The 27,839-nt window shown below is 35.7% G+C and overlaps 1 protein-coding gene across 4 annotated transcripts in view; it reads right to left on the bottom strand.

The window, feature by feature from the left end:
* The window catches only part of erc2 (ELKS/RAB6-interacting/CAST family member 2), a 59,617-nt gene extending 40,930 nt beyond the window's left edge, over nucleotides 1-18,687 (bottom strand). For 3 of the 4 annotated variants that reach the window (XM_038279858.1, XM_038279861.1, XM_038279860.1), the window contains exons 1-3: nucleotides 18,537-18,687; nucleotides 10,968-11,780; nucleotides 2,868-2,894 (exon numbers count right to left, since the gene is read on the bottom strand). In XM_038279858.1, coding sequence (XP_038135786.1) covers nucleotides 2,868-2,894; nucleotides 10,968-11,639 — 699 coding nt within the window. In that variant the 5' untranslated portion in view covers nucleotides 11,640-11,780; nucleotides 18,537-18,687. The remainder of the gene's footprint in view (nucleotides 1-2,867; nucleotides 2,895-10,967; nucleotides 11,781-18,536) is intronic. The other variant, XM_038279859.1, reaches the window with a different exon arrangement.
* Between the last annotated feature and the right edge of the window lie 9,152 nt (nucleotides 18,688-27,839).

Raw genomic sequence — 27,839 nt, 5'->3', positions numbered from 1 at the left:
ATTATTTCTATAGAAGCCATTAACAGGGAGAATTTCTCCAAAACTGATTATTTCTTTACCATTTGACATTCATCACAAGGGTCCTGATCACATATATGTTTTAAATCTCTGAAGGGTTTCACTATAGAAAAATAACATCAAAGTCCAAAAGTAAAATGTTATTAAAGCTGCATAGTCTGAAAAATGTAATTAGTTAACTCTAAAAACCATTTTTTTTTTTTGTCTTGATTTTATACAAGGACAATGCACAACATTACATTTTAAAAAGAAATATGCATGGTGCAAAGTTATCGCAAACAATTTTAATTTGTGTTCTTCTGTTGCTAACCACTATGTTTCAAAACCACTATGTTGATTTTGAAACAGCTGGGTAAGTTTAACCACAAAGACTATTGATTTTATTTTTATTTATGCTCAAAGTGGTCACTTCATGCTCAGTAAAAGGATGGTCTAACAATGCAAACAGTTATCTATACATCCCAAAATTCTGAAAATAGGAAAGACGACAAACAGGGGAGCTGAGTGTGGCTTGGGAGGTTCAAAAGCTAGAATCAGCCTTTGAAAATGGCCGGAATCTCCTCTGATCACTTTTACTCGGGTAAAAAAAATATACCTCAATCATTTTGTTAAAAATTGTCAGCATTTAACTGTTTGTGTGGAGCTTCCATCTGCAAGCTACAGTATGAAGAAAGATATGTATGTGTATGTTATTGTAATTACTCAGGGCTCCCACATACTAAAGCAGACTGTGCATAATGTGAGCAGCACTGAGTTTGTGCAGATGTTTGTTCTTCTCTTGCTCTCTGGTCAAGAATATCTATATACTTTTCTGTATCTAAGCTAGGATCATCATAATTGCCTAAAACTCTGCAAACTATAAGTTACAATGTAAATATGTTGTAGAGACCAAAGACTTCTCACTGTAGATGTGTAAATGTGTATTTTCAGGAAGAAAGACTGCAAAAAAAAAACAAAAAACACCAAAATGGAGATCAGTGACAGATTAAAGAAAGGGCTTAATTTAAAATATACAAAAGTAGGATAACTGTGAAATGTATGCTTTTATATTTGGTCACGACTTGAATGGTTAGAAACTGAATCACAGTAAGCAGTATAAATAGTCCCTTTTGTCATCTATTTAGAATAATACCTCTTTTGTGTTGTTATAAGCAGATACTTAAAAAAGAATGGTGTATTGGATCTGGTCTATAACGCTATATCCTCTAATTTGGAGGAGACACAAGCCCACAGCATCACAAATCCTGCTACATACTTAACAAAGGATATAAGTTGCCTTTTCATATCACCTTTTTCTCCAGACCCATTCAGACTATATATTGCAAAATGAAGCTTTTGGTACTCGGTTTCCTACTTGGCCAGACTTATATGCTGGCATAGCAAAACACATAGCACGCAAGTCTAAATGTGAAGTATGTACGCACCCAGTTTTGTATGGTTGTGTTTATTGACATCACAAGAAGGCATGATAGTTTTTTTCTGTTAAGTTTTGTCTTGCTTAAAAGACTTTTGGAAATTTGCAAGCAAATGCATTCAAACTACTACTGAACTTTATGCAAAATCTAAAAAGGGAATGTTGCTTAAACAAAAAAAAAATGCTTCAATTGGAAACAATTAGTCCAATTAACTTGATCCAGCTTTTTTATTTTATGTTTTTAACATAATAAATCAATTCTTATATTTAAGGAAGGTAAACCTAATTCTTGTTACCAAGGGAAGCAAGTTGTTGCTTTCTCATTTAAAGTGCAGATTGACCAGCTAACTAACTGATACACTGATAACTGTACATTATGGTGAAAGTAAAGAAGGGATTATACAGACACTTTTTTGTAATTTAGTTTCAGAGTCTTGTTTAGTTGTTGCTGGGTTAATAAAACAATCTTTATACCTCAGAAACTAAAAATGGGTTTAATGAACTTTTCACCTAATCATCCTTTAATGTTGTTATCATACCCTAATTATCAAACGTTTTGTTGACTATAATCGCATTAGCAAATGTTACTTAAAATAAAATAAGTATCTGCTTGATAACAAAGTTAAAGATGAATTCTTCTAAACCTGTAACCTTGCATTAGTAAATAGTCTTTGGCTCAATAATGTTAAAGGGACTGCCTGGATAAGATTATTTTCATGATTTGGTGTGGCCATTTTCTGAAAAATATATGTTTTGTACTCAGAAGGTGTTTTTTGTTTTTTTTTGTCCATTTAAAGGCAAAGAAAGTAAAAGGGAAAACACCACCAGTGATTTTGTGGAAGTACTTATATGCTACTGTGGGACAATAAACGGATTTCCTATTCTATTCTACTCTATACTGTAAATATATGATGGCTTTATTTGAAGGCTTTTAATGCACATTTACCAGGGGTTTCTATAGGGTTAGCACTGTATTACCTTATCTAATGATATATCATACTCTCTCAACTTTTATTACATTTCTTATCCATGTGTATTACTGTTAAAGGATATTAGTTTCTGGAAAAATATAAAACTTTCCTCCTAGAGAGTGAGAGAGATCCATACAAGTACATAAAATGGCTCATACAGGTTTTAGAGAACCAGAATATTTTTTCTCCTTAAATCCTCCGCATTCCAGAGCTATACTGGTAGGGTTTGTATTTTAAAAGGAGCACCAAAATAACTTTCTTTTTATTTGGTTTTAAAAATTAAAAATATAGGGGTTAAAGGGGTAAGGAGGACGGTTGGACTGAGGGACTGAGCTAAATCGTTCACTTCTTATAGGAGGTTCAAGGAGAGAAAGGGCTTGTCAGGTATCTGGAAAAAATACACAACACACAAAAGGTGACTCTATGTTATGCACACATCATATGGTGCAAACATAGGGACAAACCTTGGTTCTCCTGGCATCCATCAGGTGCTGAGCATGAACAGAACGAACAGAAAAACAGATGTGTGGTGAAAACAGAACTTCAGAGCCTGATGCAACAGAAAAGGATGGTCAACAAAATGTAGAAAAATCTTGAATGAGAGCTGCTGGGTTTTCAACCGTGCAGTCAGCAAATTAACTTTACAACCAAATGTCTTTATTTAAAACATTATGCCATGTTAAAGCAAGAAAAAAGTGCAAAACATTATGCTTTTTAGATGTATTTGTTTTCATTCCATCTATGTATATCCATCTATATTATATATATATACAAATCAGTTTTATAATAGTATATTATTCATATTTTTCATAAAAAGCAAAAGTATCTGCCAGGAATAAAATTACTCTTGTACAAAGGTTTTCATATATTAAGTTGATTTACCTTTCTGGAAAGACATTGTAAAAATTATCTAGTAGGTTAAGGAGTTTAAAATAAACCATGAAAATAAAATGTATAATCTCAGGTTGATATCAATGTGTGATGACTGGTAGAAGCCCTAATAGTAGAGATTAGTAAAAGCAACAACTGAATGAAATAATCTTCCTTTTTGTGTGTCCCTAAAACAACAAGTGGATTAACAGCAAATTAAATTGAAGCATACTTAAATCACAGTGTGATCAAGGGGTATAAATCTTACTTATTCTACAGGTAATAGGAGAATAAGCAGCAGGACATTTAAAAAAAGAATCATTGTTAAAGTCTGACCATTTTAAAATATTTGCCATGTGAGTGATTAACCATCAGGGGGCAGTGTTTGCATTAGCATGGACATCTGATGGATTTTCTGCTGACTGCTGCCATGACATGCTGTTTCAGTCAAACACCCCCTCTCTGAGTCATTGGCCTTTTGTAGAACGACAGTGACACAGCACGAAGACGCTTAAGAATCGTTTTTTACATAGTGCAGCTCCTGCTTCAACTCTCATCACAAAGATACATATGTGATCATAAAGTAAAGATTCCAACAGATAAATCCTTTAAAAAAATGAATAGAAAAAGATTATGAAGTCCAAACATGAACCCAAAATTTAGAGCAAAAGTTTTGCAAAAGAATAAAAATGCAAGAACCCATTTTCATAGATCTATTTTTATCTAGTTTTTTATCTAGCTTTATACAAAGCAAGTCATGCTTATGTAGTCGAATTTGATGAAACGTTTGCACACCTTGAGAAGAAATATCAAATGCTTTCCTCTATTCTGAACTTTGTCTTTCTGATTTCTAACTCTCCCTTCTTTACTGATCAGTAAGCTGCTGTCTGGGAGCCCAAACTACAGGAAACAATTCAGTGAAACAATTTGCATAATTGACCTGTGACTTAAAATCACTAAACAACCATTCATCTTGTTCCTTCACATCATAGCTGACGTGTAGCTGTTTGTGTGAGCTGGTTATGACTCAGCTTATACTGGTGTTTTGGTTACTATTTCTTATAAGAAGACGTTTCTTTCTTTTAACGAACACCGTGACAGTAAGAGACCAAAGTTTCCAAGCACTAAGCAGAAATGTTGAGCTGCTCTGCTTCCTTATCTTACTGACACCTCGACCAGCCAGCTGTAACTGGCTGTCATAAATCTTGTGCTGCAGACTCAGAGAGTCCTTCTGAGGTTAGTTATACACACTGGCTTCTGCCATATTAAAGCATTCACAAAATGTTGTATCTTAGCTGATGCATTACTCTGTTTGGGGGGAAAACAACAGAAGGAATTATTATGCCTCTGTTTAGTTCTTCAGTAATGTCTCAAAATCAGATTGTCTAACAAACTGTCTTTTTGGAATAAATGTCAAAAGCTCAATTATCTCAAGTATCTGAAAGTGATAGTCCATAATCCCATCATTGCATTAGAGTGCCTGTAACCTTGTGCTGTATAAAGAAATGGGTGTTAAATAAAAAGTTTATTCTTTTCCAGGGTGTGCAAATAATATTAAACCCCTCGAAATGTTCCTCAATGTTTAAAATCAGAAACTTAGGATTTTTTTTTACATTAAATGTGACCAACACATATTAGCAGACAAATACAGTTTCAGAGGAAAATTAAACTTGGTTTTCAAGATTTTTTGTGTAAGTATATAAAAATGTAAAATAAAATATAAAAATGCACACTAAGTCTTTGCATTTGTATCCAGTACCTTTTACTGTAAATAAAAGCCAGTGCCTTGAAAAATGATCAATATTAAATGTAATATACCTTAATTTCACATTCATTTTACCAGGACATGCTTCTTAGGGTTATAATCTCTTTTAGCAAGATTAAGTTGTAGGAAAGTTTAAAGCAGAGTTTTTATTTGTTGTCTACTATACAAATCTGCATTTTACGGATGAGATACAAGAAAACAAGCTTGCTTAGCATTAGGAATACAGTGTTTAGTGAGCAAAAAGAGATGTTGGGCAATGGATTTTTGCCCTCGTGCTAAAGTACTCTTACCCTGCATGTTCAGCCTTAAATCTGAATTAAGATCTGTGGTAAGAATTGACAACTGATGCTCAGATATCACTCTAATTCTGAGTTTGACCTGTTGTGCAAAGAGAAATGGGTAAAAACATGCTAAAATGCATTTAGAGTGACATAACAAAGTATTGACTTTTGCTTTGTTTATCTAATATTCAACACATTTCAGAGTTGTAGGCGTAAAAAGAAAATCCATCTGTCAGCAGTCTTCTTATATACTGTTAATATGCTACTCCATAAAGGTCCATGAAATAAAATTCAAAAGGATTATCAAAGTTCTTGTTTGCTATGTGACTAGAGGAATTTGAGAGGAATGGATTATATTAGAAGGGGCTGTACAATACTGTAGCATTTAGTCCTGTAAGGAGTTTTATTACCTTATCTTGCCTTTATAGTAAATTGAAACATTTAATTTTTCATTTCCAGGTTGTCACAATACGATCTTCCCTACACTCAATCAAATATGAAAAAGTTAAATGACCCATCACATCCCAGCTACTTAATACAGCATCATTTTAAATATCTTAAACAAACAGGCCATTGCTAGATACATGCATAATAAAGGCTGGACTCCTTAATGCCTTAAAATATTATTTTGGTACTTAAGCAATTAGATGACGGCCCCTGCTCCAGAATAAACCATCAGACCATCTGCCTTGTATATGTTACATTCTCTTAGACTTTCTATGATAAGAATGTTTTTCTAAGACAAAATGAGCAGCTCCAGAGCTCTTTAGCTGTAGCATCCTGCTGTTTACGCCCTTCCTAATCTCTGAGTTAGTGTGTCATGATGGCGGACTCAGCAAATGTCTAAATGACTAAAATATCTTTATAGACTGGTATTATTCTCTTTGTTTTACTTGCATTTCATTCAGAAATGTGTTCTTATGATGCTGTTTACTGTGTGATTAGAAAACATTAGCAGCACTTGATAGAGCTTGGTTTGTGGGTTAGCATGAGAGCAACTGGTTCTACCAAGCAGCTACTTGACATGTGGGGTCACAAGGGAAATGTTGGAAAGTGTTTGCATGGGACAGCAACCACATAAATTGTTTGTGGTCTGCCCACCCATTAAAAGATCATACCAAGAAAAGACGTGTATCTTTTGAAAGTAAATTATTGGTCCAAAAACAATAAACAAATAGGCATCAGCCAGTAATTAGGTTTAGGTATACCACGGCATGAAAAATTCACTGTTTCAAAACCACTAGCTTCACTGCAAAAAATTGAAAGCTAAATAAGTCATTTTTTCTTGCAATAAGTGCTTTTTGTCTTGAATTCAGGAGGTAATTGAGACACTTTGCCAATGGAACAAGACAATTTACATTTAAAATAAGAAAACACAATTACATTGTCTTATTTCAAGTGCATATTATGTATTTATTTTATTTTAAAACTAAAAATACTCATTCCATTGGCAAATTATCTAATTAACCTACTCAAAGTAATGGTAAATACACTTAAGACATTTGTTCTCATTTTTAGATGGTTTTTGCAGTGTTTCCATCATACATTCCTGCAGTATAGGCATTAGTTTGATATATAAATGTTGTGAGAGATGTTGCTCGGGCATGGGGAGTGGCGGCCTAGTGGTTAGGCCATTGGGCTTTGAATCCTGAGGTTGTGAGTTCGATCCCCCACTCCCACAGACTGCCACTCTGGGTCCCTGAGCAAGACCCTTAACCCCACACTGCTCCCCGGGCGCCTCACAATGGCAGCCCACTGCTCCCCAAGGGGATGGGTTAAATGCAGAGAATTAATTTCGTTGCTCTGTACTTGTGACAGTGGAATGACAAAAAAGTTGAATTCTGAATTCTATTCTATTCTGTAACAAGCTACAAAAATCATGATTTTGTATATGATTATTTTCAAATGAAATACAAAAAAATACTAAATCCCTCTTAGCTATAACAGGCACCTTGCTCTTTGTAAATAACTTTCAAGGCGCTGTACGGACTCAAAAATTTTAGGTTGTAAAAGAGTCCTGCTTATCATATGCATCTGATTTCATTAGCTTAGTCTAAAGAATAGTTAGGTAAACATACAGCACTGATATGCAGCAAGTTTTTTCAGTTACATTATTCACAATGTGAGTCAATAAATACCTGTGAATTCACCTCTAGCAGCTGGCTAGCTCAAGTGGTAAGTCACCTGCAAACAGGAAGCCTGGGTTTATATCCCAGCTGGCAGGAATGAGCTGGGGAGTGGCGGCCTAGTGGTTGGAGGATTGCGCTTGGAATCCTGAGGGTCTGAGTTCAAAACCCCACTCTGGGTCCCTGAGCAAAGCCCTTAACCCCACACTGCTCCCCAGGCACCCCACAGTGGCAGCCCACTGCTCCCCAAGGGGACGGGTTAAATGCAGAGAGTTAATTTCATTGCTTTGTACATGTGACAGTGTAATGACAATAAAATGCTGAGAAAAAAAAGAGGTACACAGATTTGTTTTATGAAAGGGCTGCATACTCCATCAGTACAATAACCTCTAATAAAATCTTAATTCTTACACACCATATCACTTAAAAAGACACAAATATAGCAACTGTTAAAATTTCTGTGGGATACATCATGCTTTACTTTAAGTTTGTATGTATGTGCAGAGGAATTGGGGTGAGCTCTATTTTTGTTAAAACCGTTGATTAGGGCTGACTGGACAGCTGAGTAGCAGCGGCTATGACTCAGTCAGATATGCTATGCACTAGCTCACACACTCGCCTCCAGCAGCTCCCATGCAGCTTTGGCATGACAACAAAAATTTTGCTCAATTCAACAAAAACAAGATCCGCTGCCCCCCAAAATAAAGATCCAACACACCAAACAGTCACATGCTAATCACTACCACTAGCCATCACCTTCACTGTTTAGATGTAGGCTCTGCAGGCTATGGCTATTATTTCTCCAGAAAATAAAAACCCAACTTCAAAGGCCTTAATGAATGAATGATATATTAGAACATTTTAAAAATGTTGTATATATATATATATATATATATATATATATATATATATATATATACTCTGATCCTAAATTTTCCCACGATAAATGATGCATGACATTTTGCTAAAACTAACAGTGGCCTAAGGCACCTGATGCAATTGTAAAAAGTTGTGCTAGAGGGCAGACACAATGACTGGCCTGAAATTCCTGCATTATTTATGAAGCAATTTGCTCATCAGTCAGTAAGCCCAGTGGGTGTGACCAAAGCATTCGACCTTAAATATACACTTATGCACGCTTCAGAGCCCAGAAATCAAGTCGGAATAGACCAATTATAGCAACAAACATCTGCCTTTTATTAACTGTCATACCATGTTAATGAAACCTTTCAGAGGAGGAATATAAATATCACAACATAGGACGAGAGCAAACACTGAGTCCTCCCTGCGATTAAACAATGATGCCATGGAAACCCTCTGTGAACACCTTTCAGAATCTGCAGGACACTTTCAGCTCCTAAACTCTATGAGTCCTAACTAAAAATGTCAGAACTGGGATTTATCAGCTCTTCATCTATAAATGTGAAAAGAAGAATAGCTTTGTTCCTGTCAGTGACACAGCCTGTTCAGCCTCAACATTCATCCTGATGTGTGCAAAGGATGGATTTAAAGAGAATAACGAAAAGACCTTTGGTGATGAATAGGTGACTGCTAGCTAAGTGTACTGTTCCGAGACATCCACACCCAGACTATACAGTAAAATCCTTGCACAAGTATTTATACCCCCTGAACGTTCCGTTACTTTTCACATTTCAAGCATAAAGAAAAATGAGTTTATTCTGATTTTTTGAAAGATCAACATAAAGTAGCACAAAATTGTGATTTGGAGGTTAAAATAATGCATGTTTATTACCTTTCTTACAATTTGGAAAGGTTAACGTGCCACAAGTTGTTACCACAATTATATTTAGAAGTACTTTGTGGTACATCTCTACTAGTTTTGCACTGATAGAGGCTATATTGTTTACAATGATTCCCTAAAAAAGTACTTAAGAGCCACATTAGAATGGATAGGCTCTACGGGATGGGATGTGTGAACATCAGACTTCTTACCTCAAATGTTTGAGGCAAGAAAGTAAGCATGGACTTTCACTGGACGGTTCTAGTACATGATGCTCATTGGACTTGAACATTTCTTATCTTGTCTAATAACTTCATCATAAAACTTGATAACAATGTCATTACAAGCAGGGACTAATGAAAGAAAATTGTGTGTGTGGTTTGATTCGAAGCTCTCCTTTGAGTCTCGTATAAAAGAGGTAACCAGAACTAAGAAACATTGCCAACTTTAGAGAAGCTTTATCATTTGAAAATGCTGAAGTTTTTATCCATGCATTTGTATCATCCTTAGTTATTTTAATGTCCTGCTTTCTGTATTAAATGACCTAAAACAGTGCCGCCTACATTTAAGCTAAAACTGGGAAATATGAGCACATCACTTAAATCTTGTTTTAAGACATCCTGTTTTTTAAGTGCTGCTACAGCAGCAAATCCCTGCTATTTTTTCAAACACTGATGAGAGGATCAACACATTTCATTGTGAAGAATGTTCAGACAGCATTATGCTGGGACTTATAATTTATTTTTAGTACATGAAAACAAAAGGATAGAAAACAAACTGCCCTGCAAGATGAGCTTATCCAAACTTAGCCTTTAAACAGTTACAAAAATTGTTCAGGATAGTGGTCATAGTGTTGATTTATTCAGATCTACACAATCTCTGTAAGTTGTGCATTTCTCTTTCCAGCTTGAGGATCCCACTGAACCAAAGGCTGAACATTCTGCCTGCACCATTTAATATCTGACTACTAACAATCCTACGAGGGAGTCTGACATGGAATGAAACTGATGTCCAGCTTCTTTTACATTTGGACATTTACCGGTAATCAAAATAGACAAAAAGACAACAAATCCTACAGTAAATTTTAATGCTTATATGAACCAAAGTAAACACTGAGAGATGATGTAAGTCAGACCATTTGAAGAGAAAGTAATGGAAGAACAGATAGGGAGTGTTTGAGCGTCCTTGACATTTGTCTCTGGGCCCTGTGCCTATTCCTGTCAGTAAGTGATTTAACTGGGCCATGACTACACCCCTACACTGAGGTAAGTAAAAAAAAAAAAAAAAAAAAAAAAAAAAAAAAAAAAGCTTTTGACATCTCTGCCCCTGGGGCCAATCTGCTGAACCAGTGAAAATAAACAAAAATTAAGCAATAATGGGGCCAGACTGCATTGGGTTCAATACACCTGTCGTCATCGTCATCGTACTTTCCTCTGAGCCATAAATAACTGAAGGCTCAGATTTCAGCTCTGTTGGTTTTTAGTTGAAGTGCTTGTACTTTCTAAGATGATGCAAAATCATCGGCAGATGAAAAAATGTTTGTGTGCATAAAACGCCTTTCCAGAAAGGTTTTATTAATCTGTAAAAAACAGATCTGACTGCATTCATTTTATAAAATTTCCTGGTGATGATGGCTGTGTCTTTTTGCAAGAACAAAAAAAAAAACAGGTAGGTGAAAGCAGAGATCAGAACAGAGCTAAATGGGTGGGGGAAAAAAGAAGCAAATGAAATTCACTGCAGTAATAACTGGATTATGACAGCTGAGAGAGGAGTGCTCTCACCTGATTCTCCTCATGAGTGACCCTCATCTGCTCCTTCAGGATGGACGTGCGAGCCGCCTCCTCTTTCCTCATGATCCTTTCCTTCTTTAACTCGGGGCTCCAGAAGCTCTTAATGCTGTTGGTGGAAGATCCCAACTTACTCTCCTTCACGTCGAGCTCTCGCCGCAGCATCTCATTTTCCCTCTGCATCTCCCTGAGCTGGGCCTGCATCTCCAGCAGCTCGCCACCACTGCCCCGCATGGCCTGCCTGAGCAGAGCCGAGGGCACCCCCTGGTGGTGGTGGGCGTGCAGCATGGAGAGGGAGCCCAGGTCACTGTAAGACAGAAGGTCAGCATGAGGCAGCCCCACTGAAGCAATATTGGGGCTGCTGCCCATGGCTGTGACGCGGCCCCCATACATGGCCCGGCTGGTGGCGCGACCCAGAGTCATGGTGCCTTTTGGGTAGGTGGCAGTGGAGCCCACGCCCTCGTGGTCACTCAGGTACATGGGCCCTGAAGTAGCATAGGCAGCGTTGAGTGATTGGATGTTCTCCATGGAGAGGGTCTTGCCCCCCGCACCACCCCCGCTCCCGCTGTGTGCCCTTCGATGGCCCAGTCTGGGAGACCTTGGAAGGCGCGGGGACCGTACAGGACTGCTCTCTACATGACCTACAGCTCTGGCACTGCCGTACATGTCCCGTGATTCAGAGGAGTAGCCACCAGAGGGTCCTTTAACAGGGGCGTGCTCAAATGAGATTGCTCTGACTTTTTTCAGCCAAACATGGATGACTTATTTCATGTCTGAATCGTGGCTTAGGACACATCAAAGTCAGATCTGAGGAAACAGGGGATAAGCATCTGTCAGACAAATGAAATTTGATAAACAAAACATTCCACTAAAAAACAAACAAACTTAAGATCATATACCTCCATATAGGCAAGCTGCTCTAATTACACCTGCTGCTCTCGTTTGAATTTGCCTGCAGGAATTTCCTAAAATCAACACTAGTGTCAGGCTAATACTTATTTATTTACTTTTATTGTATAAAAGTATGATGATATACAGAAAGTTAAACAATCACTAAAGAGCTCAGTAGTTTAAAACACCTATAATGAATCTAATTGTTAATCATCTCTGTTCTAAGGGAGTTTTCACATGGAAATTTGAGTTTTTCATGTTAAAATATGTGTATTTTGCTTCAGTTTAAACCTGCAGGAAAATCAACATTGTTAGCGGCTTGGTATTTTCATGTTGGCTCATTGTTCAAATCAGAAATCCCCACATGAACTTGCTCTCCACAAAGCACCAGTCTGGTCTTCCTTCTGCATTGACACCAATACTGTAAGGAAATATTAGCTTCACCCTGTCTCTATTCTACCTAAAGGGAAGATTCCAACAATCATGGACTCTCCTGCAGGCAGTCACTACGTGTTTCTGCTTATGTAACTTTTTACCTATTTTGACTATGAAACAATGGTAAATGAACCAGGGAAAACTGATAATGTTGCTTACATTAAATCCACACGATTGTGGATACAAACAAGTCAAATTCTCAGGCATACCTTTATGGAATAAAAAGGGTGGGGGGTGGAGCTCTATTTATTGATTAGATTAATTTAAAGACAATTTCAGAAGGACTGCATAAATAAAATACGAGTTAATGAGTTCCTTAAAGTACAGATATCCAGTAATATCCAAATAAGCAGTCTCACGCATAATTTTAAGCTGATCACTGCTTTCTGTGAGGTGTTGTTCGTCAATTTACTTTGTTAATTAGATTTATGTATTATTGTTAATTATATTTATTTTATATTTATATGAGTCAATCCTTGAAATAAGAAAGACGAGGAATGTGCCTTGAAAGAAAATCAGATGTCTGTATATTTATATTTCTGCAAATAATTACAGCAAAAATAGTTTCTTACACAGAAAGGTTGCAAATTTATTTTATGAGCATTTACTTAAAATATTTTTTTTTAAATAATAAAACAACACAACAGGGTGGAAAGGGTTGGATGAGGACAAATGCTATGTTCCTACCATGCACTCTGCAGATGTGAGGAAGGATAGTAATAAGGGAAAGCTTTACAGAATACCTTAAACATTAAACATGAAAGGTTTGATAACTTCTGCTAGAGCTTTACCTGTACCGGTGTACCTTATCCAGACGAGACTATGACATTTTTGGCAACAAACACAGCAGGTAGGCTTGACTTGAAACAAAGGATTAACATTAGTAAAAACATCCCCGACCCGCTGTTAAGGCAGGAGAGAAAAACTGTGGTGCTGTGGGCTAGTTTTTATAGTAAATACACTAAAAGTCTTGTTATAGAATCTCTGGTCATTAGAAATGGGAATTTTATGAGAAAGCTAAAATTGGATCATTTTCTACAGAATAAAAGTCATAATAATAATAATAATAATAATAATAACATTAACAACATTAAACAGCAAGGAATTGGTCCAAGACCAAACTCTGGAATAAGGTGAAGAGAAGAGAACATAAGAGAGAACCTGAAGTGTTTTTAGAACCATGCATAGTCATGCCTAGGCCCTCTATGGGTGCTCAAAAAATGTTAGTGTTTTGCTTTATCATATTGACCAAAAAAAGAGTAAAGTAATAGAAATTCCCCCATCGAAAAACAATGTGCACAAATTTCAGTATAAGATTATGCTGCTGTGATAAAAACATTTATATGAAGTCCTTAAAAAGTTAATTTTGCATACAAATACAAGCAAGAAAACAGGGCAACAAAATCAAGTAAAGATCAATAGTCCTGACAGATGCACTTATTGCACATGAAATACAGCAACGTTTCTGTAGCACTGTCTTTTCTCATAAACTAACTGGTAAATATTTACTGGCAGGCTTCAACTCAGCTCAAAGTATGATTGTAAGGAGGACTGAACTAAATGTGTCTCTGACCTTAGACTCATATGTTGCTGTTATACACCAAAAAAATCACAAGCCACCAAATTTATTTGGAAAATGTTTTTAAAGATAATTGGCCTAGCAGCTAAGCTAGGACTTTAGTGGGCTTTTTATGTCTAAAAGAGTTTAAAAAAGCAGTTTATATATGATAAAGGTATTCATGCTATGAAAATACATAAATCCTAAAGCAGAATAAATTTTTAATGATTGAATAATGGCTGGACCATTTAATGCCGTGCTCTGGTTTTAATTTATCTCCAGATCTATCACAGGCTGTGATTTATTTAAACTGAAAACCTCATTATTTCACTGTGGTCGATATTTTTAGGGTGAAAACAGAGAGCTATTTAACACAAACGTCAAAGAAAAAGACACTATCTAGGGATGTTCATTTCCTAAACTGCCTGACAATGAAAAATACAAATATATCAATTGGGTTAAAAAGGAGGTTAATGAAGCACATGTAGATTTTTTCATCTATCGCTCATCATGGTGACACCTCTTAGATTTGGTTGCCATGGTGTTTCTGCCTGGGCTAACACCTATCATCTCGCATAAAATGAATTTTAAAAAAAATATGACAAAATACAGCAACATGGTGTGAGTGAATTATAGTTTCTTGGTCATTTAGTTTCAATTTAATGGACAGATGAACAGAAGGTTGAAATTCTCAAAATGCAGATGACAGCATCACTGAGCTGTACCCACGAATGTGTCATGTGAAGGGAATAACAACAAAGTTACAGCCATCTGTAAGGCAAATAACATTGCGAGAGCAGAGACATGGAAATGCTGAAGCGTAGGTCAGCTGAACAGTAAGCGTAGGAACCATGAGACCAAAGAATGGTCCAAAAACTGGGATAAAACAACTTTATCTGGATAAGTTCTGATCTGTGATATGTCTGTGAAAATCTGAATATTTTTTATCTATAAAATGCATCAAAACGACAATTGATTATTTCTGTAAATATTCCAAAATCAACTATAACAGTTATTTCAAAAATACAAATAAAAACAATAGATACTGTACACGCAAGTAAACAATCTTCTAATTCCTTTGCTTTTTGGTGTATTGTTCAAAAACAGAAACTATAAATATAAATGAAAAATGTTTTATTGTTTTAAAAATATATGTTAGAATCAGCAGATCAGAGTTTTAAGAAAAAGCAGCCAGACTAGAGCGGGGAGGTCTGGTGGAGAAATATTTCACTCTGAAAAGTAGTAAAAACAGTAAAACCAACATCCAGTTTAAGATCAGTCAGCTGGTGGCTCACTTCAGAAGCTTAACAGTGTTGGGCTTTTGATCCACTAGTAGTGTAGATAAATCAGTTCACATTTCAAGCAGCATGTCGGGTGTGTTTGTCAGCTTTTGTCTGCCTCACCGGTGATGAATCATTGATTCAGGGAGTCAGGCCACCGTTTTTGCCTTTAGAATTTCCTTTCCTTACCACAACAAATATAAACTACAGACCTCATATTAAGCCAACAGTTTTAAAGCTTTCCTGCTTTGGCGTAAATAAGTTGTGTAAAATTATTCTATCCGGTAATGTGGGACATGCCTACAACACTTTTAACTGTGTCACACAGAGACATGTGTAAAGAGCCTTGCAATAAATGTGTTTGTTTGCAGTAACATGATCTGAAAATGAAAGATTTATCTGTGTTGAGGTTCATTGAAGGATATCTTCACCTCATGTACCATGTCTTTTTATTTCTGAGGGTTTCCTGGGGCAACTTGCACCCAAAGCTCATATGAGATGTGCCCACATATTAATCATTTAAGTAATTTGGCTATTACTCTAAAGCATTTCTGTGGATTTTGTAAGGAGTAAGAAATAATTGGCAAAATTATTATTATTATTTTTTAAGTAAACCTAATACTGATCTTTTGTGCTTCAACTAGCGCATATCTTACTTTAAGAAATCAAATATTTATTCCAAATTTAGCTCTATTTTGGTAGAATTACAGCTTTAGTTTGAATGCACATTAAATTTGGCTTTGTATTGTTTTTAATATTGATTTTCTTTATTGTTTATACCAGATATTTTAATTAAATGCAGATTTTAATGAATTAATGTTTATTTTCCTGCCATCTTTATTCTATATAAAGTATTTTTTGTGTCTTTGGTTCAATATGAAATGGATTCTATAATAGAAAATTTTATCTGATTGATTGCTATCTCCCCTAAATGAGCACAATGAAAACATTCAGCAGAAATAGGTAGCTGTTTTCATTATGTAGCTAGATAACATCTAATGGGTTTTATGGACATTTCTAGAGTCCATGATCCTCATGGGTTTTTTAGCGGTACACTTTGAAGATCTCCTTTTAAATTGGCTACTATGCTTTTCACCGTTCTAGGGCTGAAACAATTCATCAGATTAATAGTGATTCATCGATTATTGAAATAGTCGTCAACTAATTTAATAATCGAGTAATCGTTAAATGGAGTATTGATACTGTAAAACATGTCTTTAGCTCACAGAGCAACCCACTTAGAGCAGTAATTATATCAAAATTGTAAAAAATATATAAACATTGTGCATTTAGGATAAAAATAAAATGTTTTCATCTCTCAATATGCTCTATCTAGAACCCCTTAAGTGGAAAAGTTTTAGTTTCAACTGGTTTGATATAGTAAAATATCTGTGCGGAACCTTTGGCTATCCGATTATTAATCGATTAATAGAAAAAACAATCAAGAGCTTAATCAATTTGCAAAATAATCATTAGTAGAAGCCCTATACTGTACATTGTAGCATTTTTTTCCCCCTATGTTAAAGATAGCAGCTGTAACTCCATGTCGTATCCCTTTTTGTTATGTATTTCTTCCACATTGAATAAATAAACTCAGGTAAAAGCTTTTAATTCGGTCAAGTTTTTATGAGATGAATGACAGTATTTTTACCAAAATAGATAAAAAAGCTAAACTATTGACATTTACTCCTGCTTGCATTTAGTAGAGAGGGTGCTGTAGTTTACAAGTATCCTTTTTGTTCTTTTCATAAAATGACTCTATTATGATGAACTTTACTGACATAAAAGCTTCATTTTACAAACCTAAATGAATGTAAAACTTCTAATGTATTATCTCTGTATAAATGTATGAATTGGAATAGTTGTTTTTGTATTATTACTGTTTCTCAATGGTACTTTTATTTCCCTATCAATGGTAAAAGGATCATTATAGAAATAATCTACTAATGATGAATACTGCAGGGCTAAACAGAGAAGCTGGCACCCATTGGAAAGTAATGTTTTACTACTCTGATGTACTGCTTCGATTTCTAACTGGCAGCAGTTTGCCTGTTACTTTCCCCTTTTAGCAAACATTATATGTAAAATTGTTTGCTATTTGCAAAATGTAACTGTATAAAATAACATGACTATTTTTTACAGGCAGGCTATCAAATGCAATTATACTTTTCACAGTGAAAACTGACAACAGTTTGATCATAGAAGCATTAGTAGCAGTGAGCAGTGCCTTCCATTTAAATCAGATTCTGAATATTTACTAATAAGCAAAAAAAAAAACTATTAAAGATGACTCTATGAATACAACTTTGAAAATCATAGTAAAAAGAAATTGTAAAAAAAATTCTGAAACCAACTACATGACTAACAACAGGGCCCTATTCAACCTGTAAAGGACATGCTCAATACTGTGATACCCTGGAGCTCTTGAGCCCCATCAACCATTTCTTTATCCACTTGTCCAGTTTAACAAAACACCCCTGAATCTGCACTGCTTTGATTTTTGACCCGGATCACAATGTTCTTTTATTTCTTTCTTTTGCACCCTATTTCTCTGCATTGGAGGGGTGGGAGAGCTGCAGCACAACTGATCAACAAATGCTTTAGTGAAGGCAATTTGGAAATGATCTCTGGCAGAGCAGTGGAGCGGAAACACCAGAGAGGATACAGATGTCCTGAAACAAAGATTTCTCTACAGGCAGAAAAATCCAGCTGTTTAATGAGGCAGACATGACATTTCAAAAACCATCTTATAAAAAAAAAAACATCATATATGGAGTTATTGGAGAGCGAGTAAAGGTAAGGACATCTTGCTTAGTGAATATATTTCTATTAAAGAGAAAATGCAAGCCATCCAGCCTCCTCATCAAGCATTCTACTACAGAGCTTGACGCCCCCATGCTTCCCACAGACTACTAAGCTCAGATATTAATATCTCCAAATTGGCCCATCCATTCTGCTAAAAGATTGAACCCCTATAAATTGCAATATGTTATCAGCTTAGATGTGCAGACTGACTTATAAAGATTAGGAGGGCAGGACCGAGCAGTTGACAGCTCACCGGGCCTACATGTCCGTCTGAAATGAGACTATAACCTGCCGTGTGGAGGAAAACCTTTATTTCTAAGGAATAGACCGCCTCCTGTCAGCGCCTCCAACATCGTAAGGAATAATCTGGATTATAATGTTCTGTTTCTATTAAACGAGCAGGGAATGATTTGGTTAAATGGACACAGCCTATGCCTTTCTTTTTTTTTTTTTTTTTTTACCCCGGCGTGTCGCTCAGAAAAAACGCGCACAAAAAAACGCCAGAGGATACCTCACGTATTTCAGTCTCCATTCCTTCCTAGGTCATATATATAATCATTTTAGCGGTAACATTACCAACATGTACAGATATACCTTTTTAGATGTCAATTGGCCTCCTTGGTCATTCTAGATGGCATCTCGTCGCCTCCATTCAAGCCCAGCAGCCTCTTCCAGCATCCAGCGCTGTCATTGGACAGCGGGCTGCCTTTCTCTCCTCCTCCGCAGCATCAGCGTGATCAGTGGCAGCTGGCAGGAGGGGATGGGCGGATCACATGCAGGGTGGGGGAGAAGATGGAGAGAGAGAGAGCGCAGTGGCGATTCTAGACCAAATGTTCCAGGGGCGCCAGGAGTCAGAGGCGGAGCAAGATGGGGGGCCAGTGGTGGCCATGGCCACCATTAGCCAATCACTGGCCACCCCTGTGGCCACTGTCAACAGTAATACTCTCAAGTGGAATATTCAAAACATTTACAATTTTAACATTAAAATACTAACATTAATTATGATAAGTACAGAATTCAATTAATTTCTTTCCATAACTAGATTTTGTGTTTCATGGGATGTGTCATCCGTGTGATCTGTCTCTGCAAGTCATCTAGGAGTCTTCAGTGAAATCATATAAATAACTATTTTAATAAAAACGTATTAAATAATCGATTTATGTAGATATTAGTATTTGTAAATACCAATTTTATCCAGAATGATTGTTGATAAAAGTAGGTAAGTAAAGACAATGGAAAAGATGTTCGCCCCGGAACTCAAACCTTTCTTTCCTGAGTTAATATACCACTATTACATGTGCGGAAAGGAATAGGAAGAAGTAAAACTTATGTACTCCTACCCCTTTAATTTTTGTATTTCTTCAATTTACAATATTTATAATTATATTGCTATATATATCCATATATATATATATATATACACACCTACCTACACATACATACATAAATGTTTATACACATATACCTTCATACATATATACAAATAAACAAAACAAAAAAACACAAACAAAACTTTCTACAATGCTTCTCTATACCTTCTGAAAATAATTTCTTTGTACATTTTTTGAAAAGGAATATGTTTGGGCATTGCTTTAGGTTCTCATTTAGTTTGTTCCACAATTTAACTCCACGAATTATATGTTAAATAGTGCATTGTTAAGCGTTCTCTCCTGTTGTATTTGTAGCTAACTCAATGCTGCAACATATTTGTTTTTTTTAGAAAATCACCATTTAAACCTGTTGTTTTTAAAATGAACGTTAATGTTTGATTTTATCAGATGATAGCTAGCAGTCAGTCAAAGATAGCAGCCAGTAGGGCGCTGTGCAGCTGTGTTCTGACACAGAAAGTTTACTCATTTGATCTGTAGTCTATGCCAGTGAGTGCATGATTTACTGGAACCAGGAGATGACACTTTAACTGTCCTGCCTAAGTAGCAGGTCAGGATAATCTGTGGATCAACCATGTTACTCTTCTTTACCACGACAAAAGCACTTTAGCACAATGTGCTGGTAATTTCCACTTTACAAGTGAAGAGGTTTTACAGTCGCTATACTTCAATTTGATTGTCATAAACAAGTGTTTACTAAGGATTAATGAGTCATGAATTCATTTAGGAAACGTATTCATTCGAATAAAATCAGTATGATTTAACATATATTTGTACAGTATTTATATCAAGGGTGAGATTTCATTGTGAAATCTGATTACCATATTTGTGATTGGTGAGTACACCTCTGTTTCCTATTCTTAAATGTGATACATATAAATGATAATTTAGCTTACGTAAGAAGTTTTTCATCTCGGCTTAGTTTAGCATTGTCTAAGAAGGCCCTAGTTTTAATGATAACAATAATAGTGATGATTATGTTTTAAACAGCATCAAGATTTTATGTTAGAAATTGAAATGGAAGAGAAACCAGAGAACACAGAAGAAAACAAATATAGTTACATTACAAGAGCAAGCTTAACTGTTTTGATCTACTTAAGTCACTGCTAGAGGGTATGAGGCTTTTGTCTGCTAATCCTTACATGAAGAAGGAGTCTGACAGACACAACCCTGGGCCCTAAATTCCTTCCTGCATCCACCCTCAGTCCCTGATGAGAGCAAATAGCACAATAAAACATTTATAGCTGTATGAAAAATGATCATGAGTTAAATTTTACTTATGTTCAAAGTCTAAAAGATCAACACTGTAAGAAATACATCTGGCCAAAAAAATGTATAAAATTTCATGCATACCATGACATTATTTTTTTCTATAAACAACTTTGTTAGAGAAGCCTTTACTTATAAAGTATATGAGATTAAAGCCTTTCATTATTGACAGAATAGATGTTTATGTTTAACAAAGCAGCAAAAATCGACAGATATGGAACAAAACTTCATAAGGAGGGAGCAAATAATAGAGTGGGTCTCAACAATGTGCAAATTATTTTTAACTGTCAGCTTATGTCTTTAAGGATCACAATCCTGTCACCATGTTGAACTGTTATTGTTTCTGTTTTTATTTGATGCATTGTTTTTGTGTAAACCTCACAAATCTTTATATGAAAAAAGAGGAGTTACTGTACTTTGTATTGTAGAAACTTTTTTTTAATTATTTGTCATGTCTCCTTTCAGAGACATTTTATGTGCTGTATTTAGTACTTCCTATTTGATTTATTTAGGTCTTTTAAAAGAAATGACTGAGGAAGAAGATCTTTTTTTTTCATTTTCTTATCTCTCTTCAAATTGAAGTTTAAGCTGAATGATGCAAGTAAGACAATTCTTACAAATATTCCTATTTATTTTATATGTTTTATTTTTGGCAAATACGATTTCTTATAATTCATGCTGCATTTAGAAGACACATGTTCCAATAAGAACTGAAAAAGTTTGCAGGACTGTCAACAGTTTTGAGAGCCACTGTATTAAGGAATAATGTAATGCTGAAAGCTGAAAAACAAAGGAAAGATCTTCCTCCTATCCAATAATAATAATATCGTTTCTTATGCTAGAAAATACACTGTGAACAACAACAAAAAAATCCTGAACACAAGAATACTGTCATTTTAGATATTTAATTCAAAATACAGGCAGAAGGTATGAGGCCTTAAAGTTTGAAATCTGAAAGTGGTTATCAATATTTAAAAATGAAACAACGGAAAAACTTTTTTTTAATCTGTTAAAGTTCTTGCATGTGATATTTACAATAGCCTGAGGGTATGATAACTGCCGGCATATCCTCAAAACAACTTTGAGACATAGATTCCTTTAGTATCATAAATCTGTCTGACCACATGACATCACAGCTGCCATCATGAGGTGAATGCGTCCTCCACTGATGTATGAAGAGACAGTTGAGTGCTCTTTATCTATGCAGAACAACCCTCCTGCCTGTCGCTACGGCTGTGATCCTCCTTCTTCCTTCAGGCCAAATAAAATTATAGGTACTTTGTGCCATTTGATAACAATGACTGTAAATGTAGCTGAAATGGCCTGAAGGTGAAACATCAGCATTTTTGAACACACAAACACACCAATTCTCTACTTTTGCATGTCTACTTTCATGTGGACAAGCAGTGAATAAGGGAAGGGAGTGCAGCACGATGTTTTGACAGAGAAGCTCTGTGATCTTGACTTTCTCTTGACTTTCAATTACGGTATCTTATTTACATGAGGAACACAAGTGGTCCTATTAGGATGTGTTGGCTTTGTATCGCACCAAAATGGTCTGTCTACTTGACACAAACAAGGTTTCCCTTTCTGCACTGCACAATTCCACCAATATACAACTATGTACAAAGTACAGGATGCACCATTTAAAAACCTGTGTTTTTTTTGTTGTTGTTGTTTGTTTTTTGTTTCTGGAGGGGGGGTGATGGTCAGACAGTGATGGTGGCGTTTCATGATCTCTATTGTTAAATCTCAATCTTAAATCCTTTTATCTAAGGATGCAGTTAAACAAGTTTACATAGTTTAAATATTTGCCAATTTCATTTTTCTTTGCATATTGCATTTTGCTGCGAAAATCAAACCTTTATAAAAAAGGTGAAACCCCAGTGTAACCCCTACATGGTGAGCTGTTGATGTTATTTACTCAGATCTGTATGGCTTAAATGGCTCATGTGTGCAGATTAACAAACCTTTGTTGTCATCTTCTGTTTCTTGACTTCAGTACCATCAGATCACGGTACTGTATAATTGTAAACTTATTAAGATATATAATTGGGAAGCCTGCATTCATCTGTTTCTGGAAAGGCGTGAATAGAACCTGTGTCACAGAAGAATTACTATTGTTAATATTATCAATGACCTTGGAGGAGAAGTTTGTGACTCACACAAAAGCGATGGGAAGTACATGAGCTAAGAGTTGAAGCTTATATGCTAAGCATGCATTTAAAAATACACACATATATTTATGCACATATATTTGTCATTGTTGCACTCAAAGTACAGACAATGATAACTAGAAGAAACTGCTGAAATGACCTGGTTTTATCATGTGACCACAACTTGTTAAACCATTATTTCATGATGTAACTCCAGTCATTTTAAGAGTCCTCCTTACTTAAAAACACATAAGGAATAGATATGTACGAGTCATGCTAATAAGTCTTGCAAGTTGTTGAAAATCAATTTAAAAGGCTTATCCATGCCACAGGATGCAGATCCATAACTCCGTCAGCTCTTAATCGTGCACGCTGTGGAGTGAATGATGAAGCTAAAGGGGCTGAAGGAGATATACCAGCTCAGATTTAACAGTTTGAACCTGTCACTTATTGTCCCAAGCTGCATATGGCACGGTCAATATGCTATATACTTCTTAATGAAAACAAATCATTCAACATGCCTTTAAGGATTTTCTTTTAGCCCCAAGAAAACCAATAACCTTAAATTTCTACAATGAATCAGCATGAAGATAAACAACTAGATAGACTACACTCTGGGGAAAGGGTTTAATTAACACTGTATCCACTTTCTTAGAAAAAATAACAGAAAGAAACTGCTATAAGCTGCTTTGACAATGTTATCATGTTTAAAAACACGATACGCCTGGGATGCTACTTGATTAATGACTATTTAAGAACAACAGATATTACAGTTTTGTCATTGTCAATGAAATTGAGAAGCCTAATGTACAGCTTGGAAATAAAACAGCAGGTTTGCATAAGACTCAAACTGGGAGTAAAGAGATAAAAAATTGTATTGATTGACAAGGATCAGAGGTTTAACGACAAACCAGAACAGGAAAAAAAAAAATTGTTATTGAAACGTAAAGAGGGTGAATATTTTTATTTCTGAGCAAAAGAACTAGGAAAATGCATACTAGAAATGTGATGGGGAATAAAGCGGAATCTTAATTCTTATTGTTAACCCTACTCTTTACGCTATATGCCAAGGTACTAAAGTCAAAAAAGGGTAATAGAAATGGGAAACACACCCTAGCCTACATTTTATAACTGTGATCGTATGTGCATGTATGTTGTACATTTGATTCTTTATTTTTTTTTCAACTTTAATGTTTTACATTAGTTTATATAATAATATACAGACATAAAAAAGAATAAATTATGACACATATATTATTATAGAGAAAAAAATTTGTCCAAACAAACCTGGTCCTGTATTAAAATAAAACTGCTACATTGTTAAATCACCATTCACTTTAATTACAAACATTTTTTCCAGTTCAGTTTTATTAATCCCATGAGGCATGTTTCCAAATCTACATTTTAGGAAATTACTTAAGTAGACCCCATCTGACTACTGACAGGCCAGAAGTTACACAATATCCAACACATCGTGCCTTGATCTACCATAAATAAATTAATGGCAGGAAATTATTATGAATTTCTTGTACGCTTTAACCTTTTTTACGTTTGTAGAATTCAGTTTAGTTCACTTTAGTGCACTTATGAAAATATAGGGTAATAATAATCAAATAATTTGAACTTAGAACATTTACCAGCTATTAAGCTTTGCTTTGTTTGTGGTTTAAGGCTTTTTAAAAATAAATAACAATAGTTATGAGATGTTATGATATTACTGGTCAAAAAATAATTCCTTTAATGCTTACTCATCTGCATATGTTTATTACTTGAACATTCATTTATTTTTTTGACAGTTCTTTTTCAGTAGAGGGCAGTCTTGTTCCACAGATGGGAATGTCACAATTCATGCCTTTTTAAAGGTAAAGTAATGTTTTTGTGGAACCATCACAGTAGAAGGTTTTTAAACCAACATTGAAAAATCTAAATACATTATTAAGGTTTAAAAAAGCCCTCTGGAATTTTTATGAACCTTCTAGACCAAAATATGTTCCTATATTTTATTTCTAAAAAATAGTGCTGCACAGGTTACAGACAATGTAGACAGGGTCTTTAAAAATACTTACTTTCACTGCACTTTGCAGTAAATATTGTTGATATAAGTCTGCACTTTACATCTTTACATCTCGCTTGATTAGGGCACGTTTTGTTTATTTGTGTCCTAAATGGTGTGTGCCAACTGCCAACAAGACTTTTTTGTGTTTTCTCCTGTCTTTCTTTTACCTTCTTTTCATTAAGGCAAATTTTCGACAGTGCACATTTAAGAGTTATTCTCCCATCTCAGCTGTGGAGCTCTGCAAATGCTCCAGACTAACCGTGGACACAAGGAGGCTCTATTTATCCAAGAATGTTGTTGTTGAGATTTTCTCACTGACCATCTCATTTCTTTCTCAATGTCCCAACTAGTCTGGACTGGGGTTGAGAAGACACAATTTGAGATTGCAATTTCATCCTCCTCAAGTCACTTTTAAAATATATTTTTGAGCTGGTTTCTTCTTGTAGATGCTTTTAAAACCTGTATATACTTGTATTAATGTTAAGAATAATTTGTAATCATGAGCCTCTGTCTTGGTCAGGAGCCCTTTGTAATTTTTTTTAGTTAATACATTTACTAACTAGGTGACATTTAAAATGCTCTAGTTTTCACTTGCACTCATTAGATTCAACCGGGCTGATTTAAAATGCATGCCACAGTTTTCTGATTCTTATTCAAACAACAAATAAAAAAATAAATACATAAATAAAGACTGCATCCCTATATTTCATTAATTAACTCCTTTGCCTCAGTCTACTGTAAAAGCTACAAAATAATGAGACAAAATGTTTTGAAGATGTAGTTGCAGTGTTACAAATTAAGAACAACTCCACAGGCGGATGAATAGTTTTCCACACGATTCTTGAATGTTTGCACAACCAAAGCATTACAGTGAGATTTAGCATTTCAAGAATTTTGTATCTACAAATACATGAGCAACGGTCGGAAGACTTATATTTTTCCTTCTTATTAAGACTCATCCTCACACCTCCATGTCTCCGAGCACATTGCCAAATGCTGCTCTTCACACTTCTCACTCTCTCTTTCTACCACCCACACTAGGATAAATCATCACCACCTCTGTGTTGCGCCCTCTGCTCCGATATCTTGGGAGAGGTACGTGGTTGCTTTTGAGTTAAAATGAATAATGGAGATGCTGCTGACGTCTTTACTCACTTTAACTTTATTCAAAAAGAACACCAAAACCTTTCTGCGCAAGCGCAAAACACAGTTCTCTGCTGGACAGAAGCAATCGATCTACAAACCATCGAACTCTTAAGAAATTGTAAATAGTGTACATAGTATGAATACTCTTAGTACTGTATTACCACTACTTTTTAACAATCATAACAAAATAATAATTATGAAATATGAATTATTTTTAACTCTTGTTTTTACTGTAATATCAGTCTTTTAAACCTGTGTATTTTAATTTGTATAAGGATAACTTTTAAAATATTTTAATAATTTTAACCTGTCACATACTCCCCCTCAAAAATAGATGTTGTCCCCAACATCAGGACCATAACACACAAACTACTGACCTCAGTTGTGCAAATTCAAGTGCATAGTCAACTCATTGAAAAACAGGGTTTACAGACTGGAACTCTTTTCATACATTCGTTTTGAGTAAGAACTCAGTCAGTCTCAAGCGGCCATTTCACAGTTAACTGCATATTTGTCCTCTGCATATTGTGAGAAGCAAAAACAGATTATTGGCAGTGACAGTCCTTCCTCCCATTTCTTTCCCTGTAAACTCAGTCTTAGATAGGAGTTGATCAGAAGTTGATTCAGGCAACATCAGTAAACAAAATAGCCAACATTACATCAACATTGCAACAACAATATATCAAGATTGTCCATAATTCAATTCAATTCAGTTTATTTATATAGCGCCAAATTCACAACACATGTCATCTCAAGGCACTTTACAGTTCAACCAGATCATACAGTCAAATTGATACAAAGTTTTCTATCTAAGGAAAACCAGTTGATTGCATTGACTCATTGACTCAAATACAATCCCCCACACTAAGCATGCTTGTAGCGACAGTGGAGAGGAAAAACTCCTTTTAACAGGAAGAAACCTCCAGCAGAACCAGGCTCAGTGTGAGCGGCCATCTGCAGAGGCCGACTGGGGTTCAAGGAGACAGAAGCAGAGATACAAAAAGCAGCTGTAAAAGGCGGCCCCGTCCAGGAAACACACAGCCAGGCAGACGAGCTCCAAGGCAGCTCCCATGCCAGAGGACGAAGAGAGCACATCCACTCAGTCACGGTCAGAGAAACAGGACCACACTGGAAAACAGGCCGATCTCCAACATCTATTAACAAGGGTGTTGATAGAAGCAGCACAGCTGATGTTTTTTTCCAGGATGACGTCACAGCCAAACAGGAACAGACGAGGCAAAGCTACTCTGAGGAAAAGCAGAGAGAGCAGAAGGTTAGAGATTGAACTAACAGATTCTGCAGAATAGGAGAACAGAGAGAGAATGAAGCAGAATGATGAAATGGGGGTCCCTATGTCCTCCAAAAGTCTAAGCCTATAGCAGCATAACTATAGAGATAGCTCAGGATAACCTGAGCCACCCTAACTATAAGCTTTATCAAAAATGAAAGTTTTAAGCCTAGCCTTAAAAGTAGACAGGGTGTCTGCCTCACGGACTAAAACTGGTAGTTGGTTCCACAGGAGAGGAGCCTGATAACTAAAAGATCTGCCTCCCATTCTACTTTTAGAAATTCTAGGAACGATTAGTAAACCTGCAGATTGAGAGCGAAGTGCTCTGTTAGGAACATAAGGAACAATCAGATCTCTGATATAAGATGGAGCTTGGCCATTTAAGGCTTTATATGTGAGAAGGAGGATTTTAAATTCTATTCTTGATTTAACAGGAAGCCAATGAAGAGAAGCCAGGATAGGAGAGATATGATCTCTCTTTTTCATTTTCATTAGAACTCTGGCTGCAGCATTTTGGATCAGCTGAAGGCTTTTAACTACAGTTTGTGGACTTCCTGATAGTAAAGAATTACAATAGTCCAGCCTTGAAGTAAC

Source organism: Cyprinodon tularosa, unplaced genomic scaffold (genome assembly GCF_016077235.1).
Source record: "Cyprinodon tularosa strain WSP-4 unplaced genomic scaffold, ASM1607723v1 ctg154, whole genome shotgun sequence".
NCBI classification, from domain to species: domain Eukaryota; kingdom Metazoa; phylum Chordata; class Actinopteri; order Cyprinodontiformes; family Cyprinodontidae; genus Cyprinodon; species Cyprinodon tularosa.
Note: the sequence above shows the minus strand (reverse complement) of the source record. Positions and strands in the feature narration are given on the sequence as shown.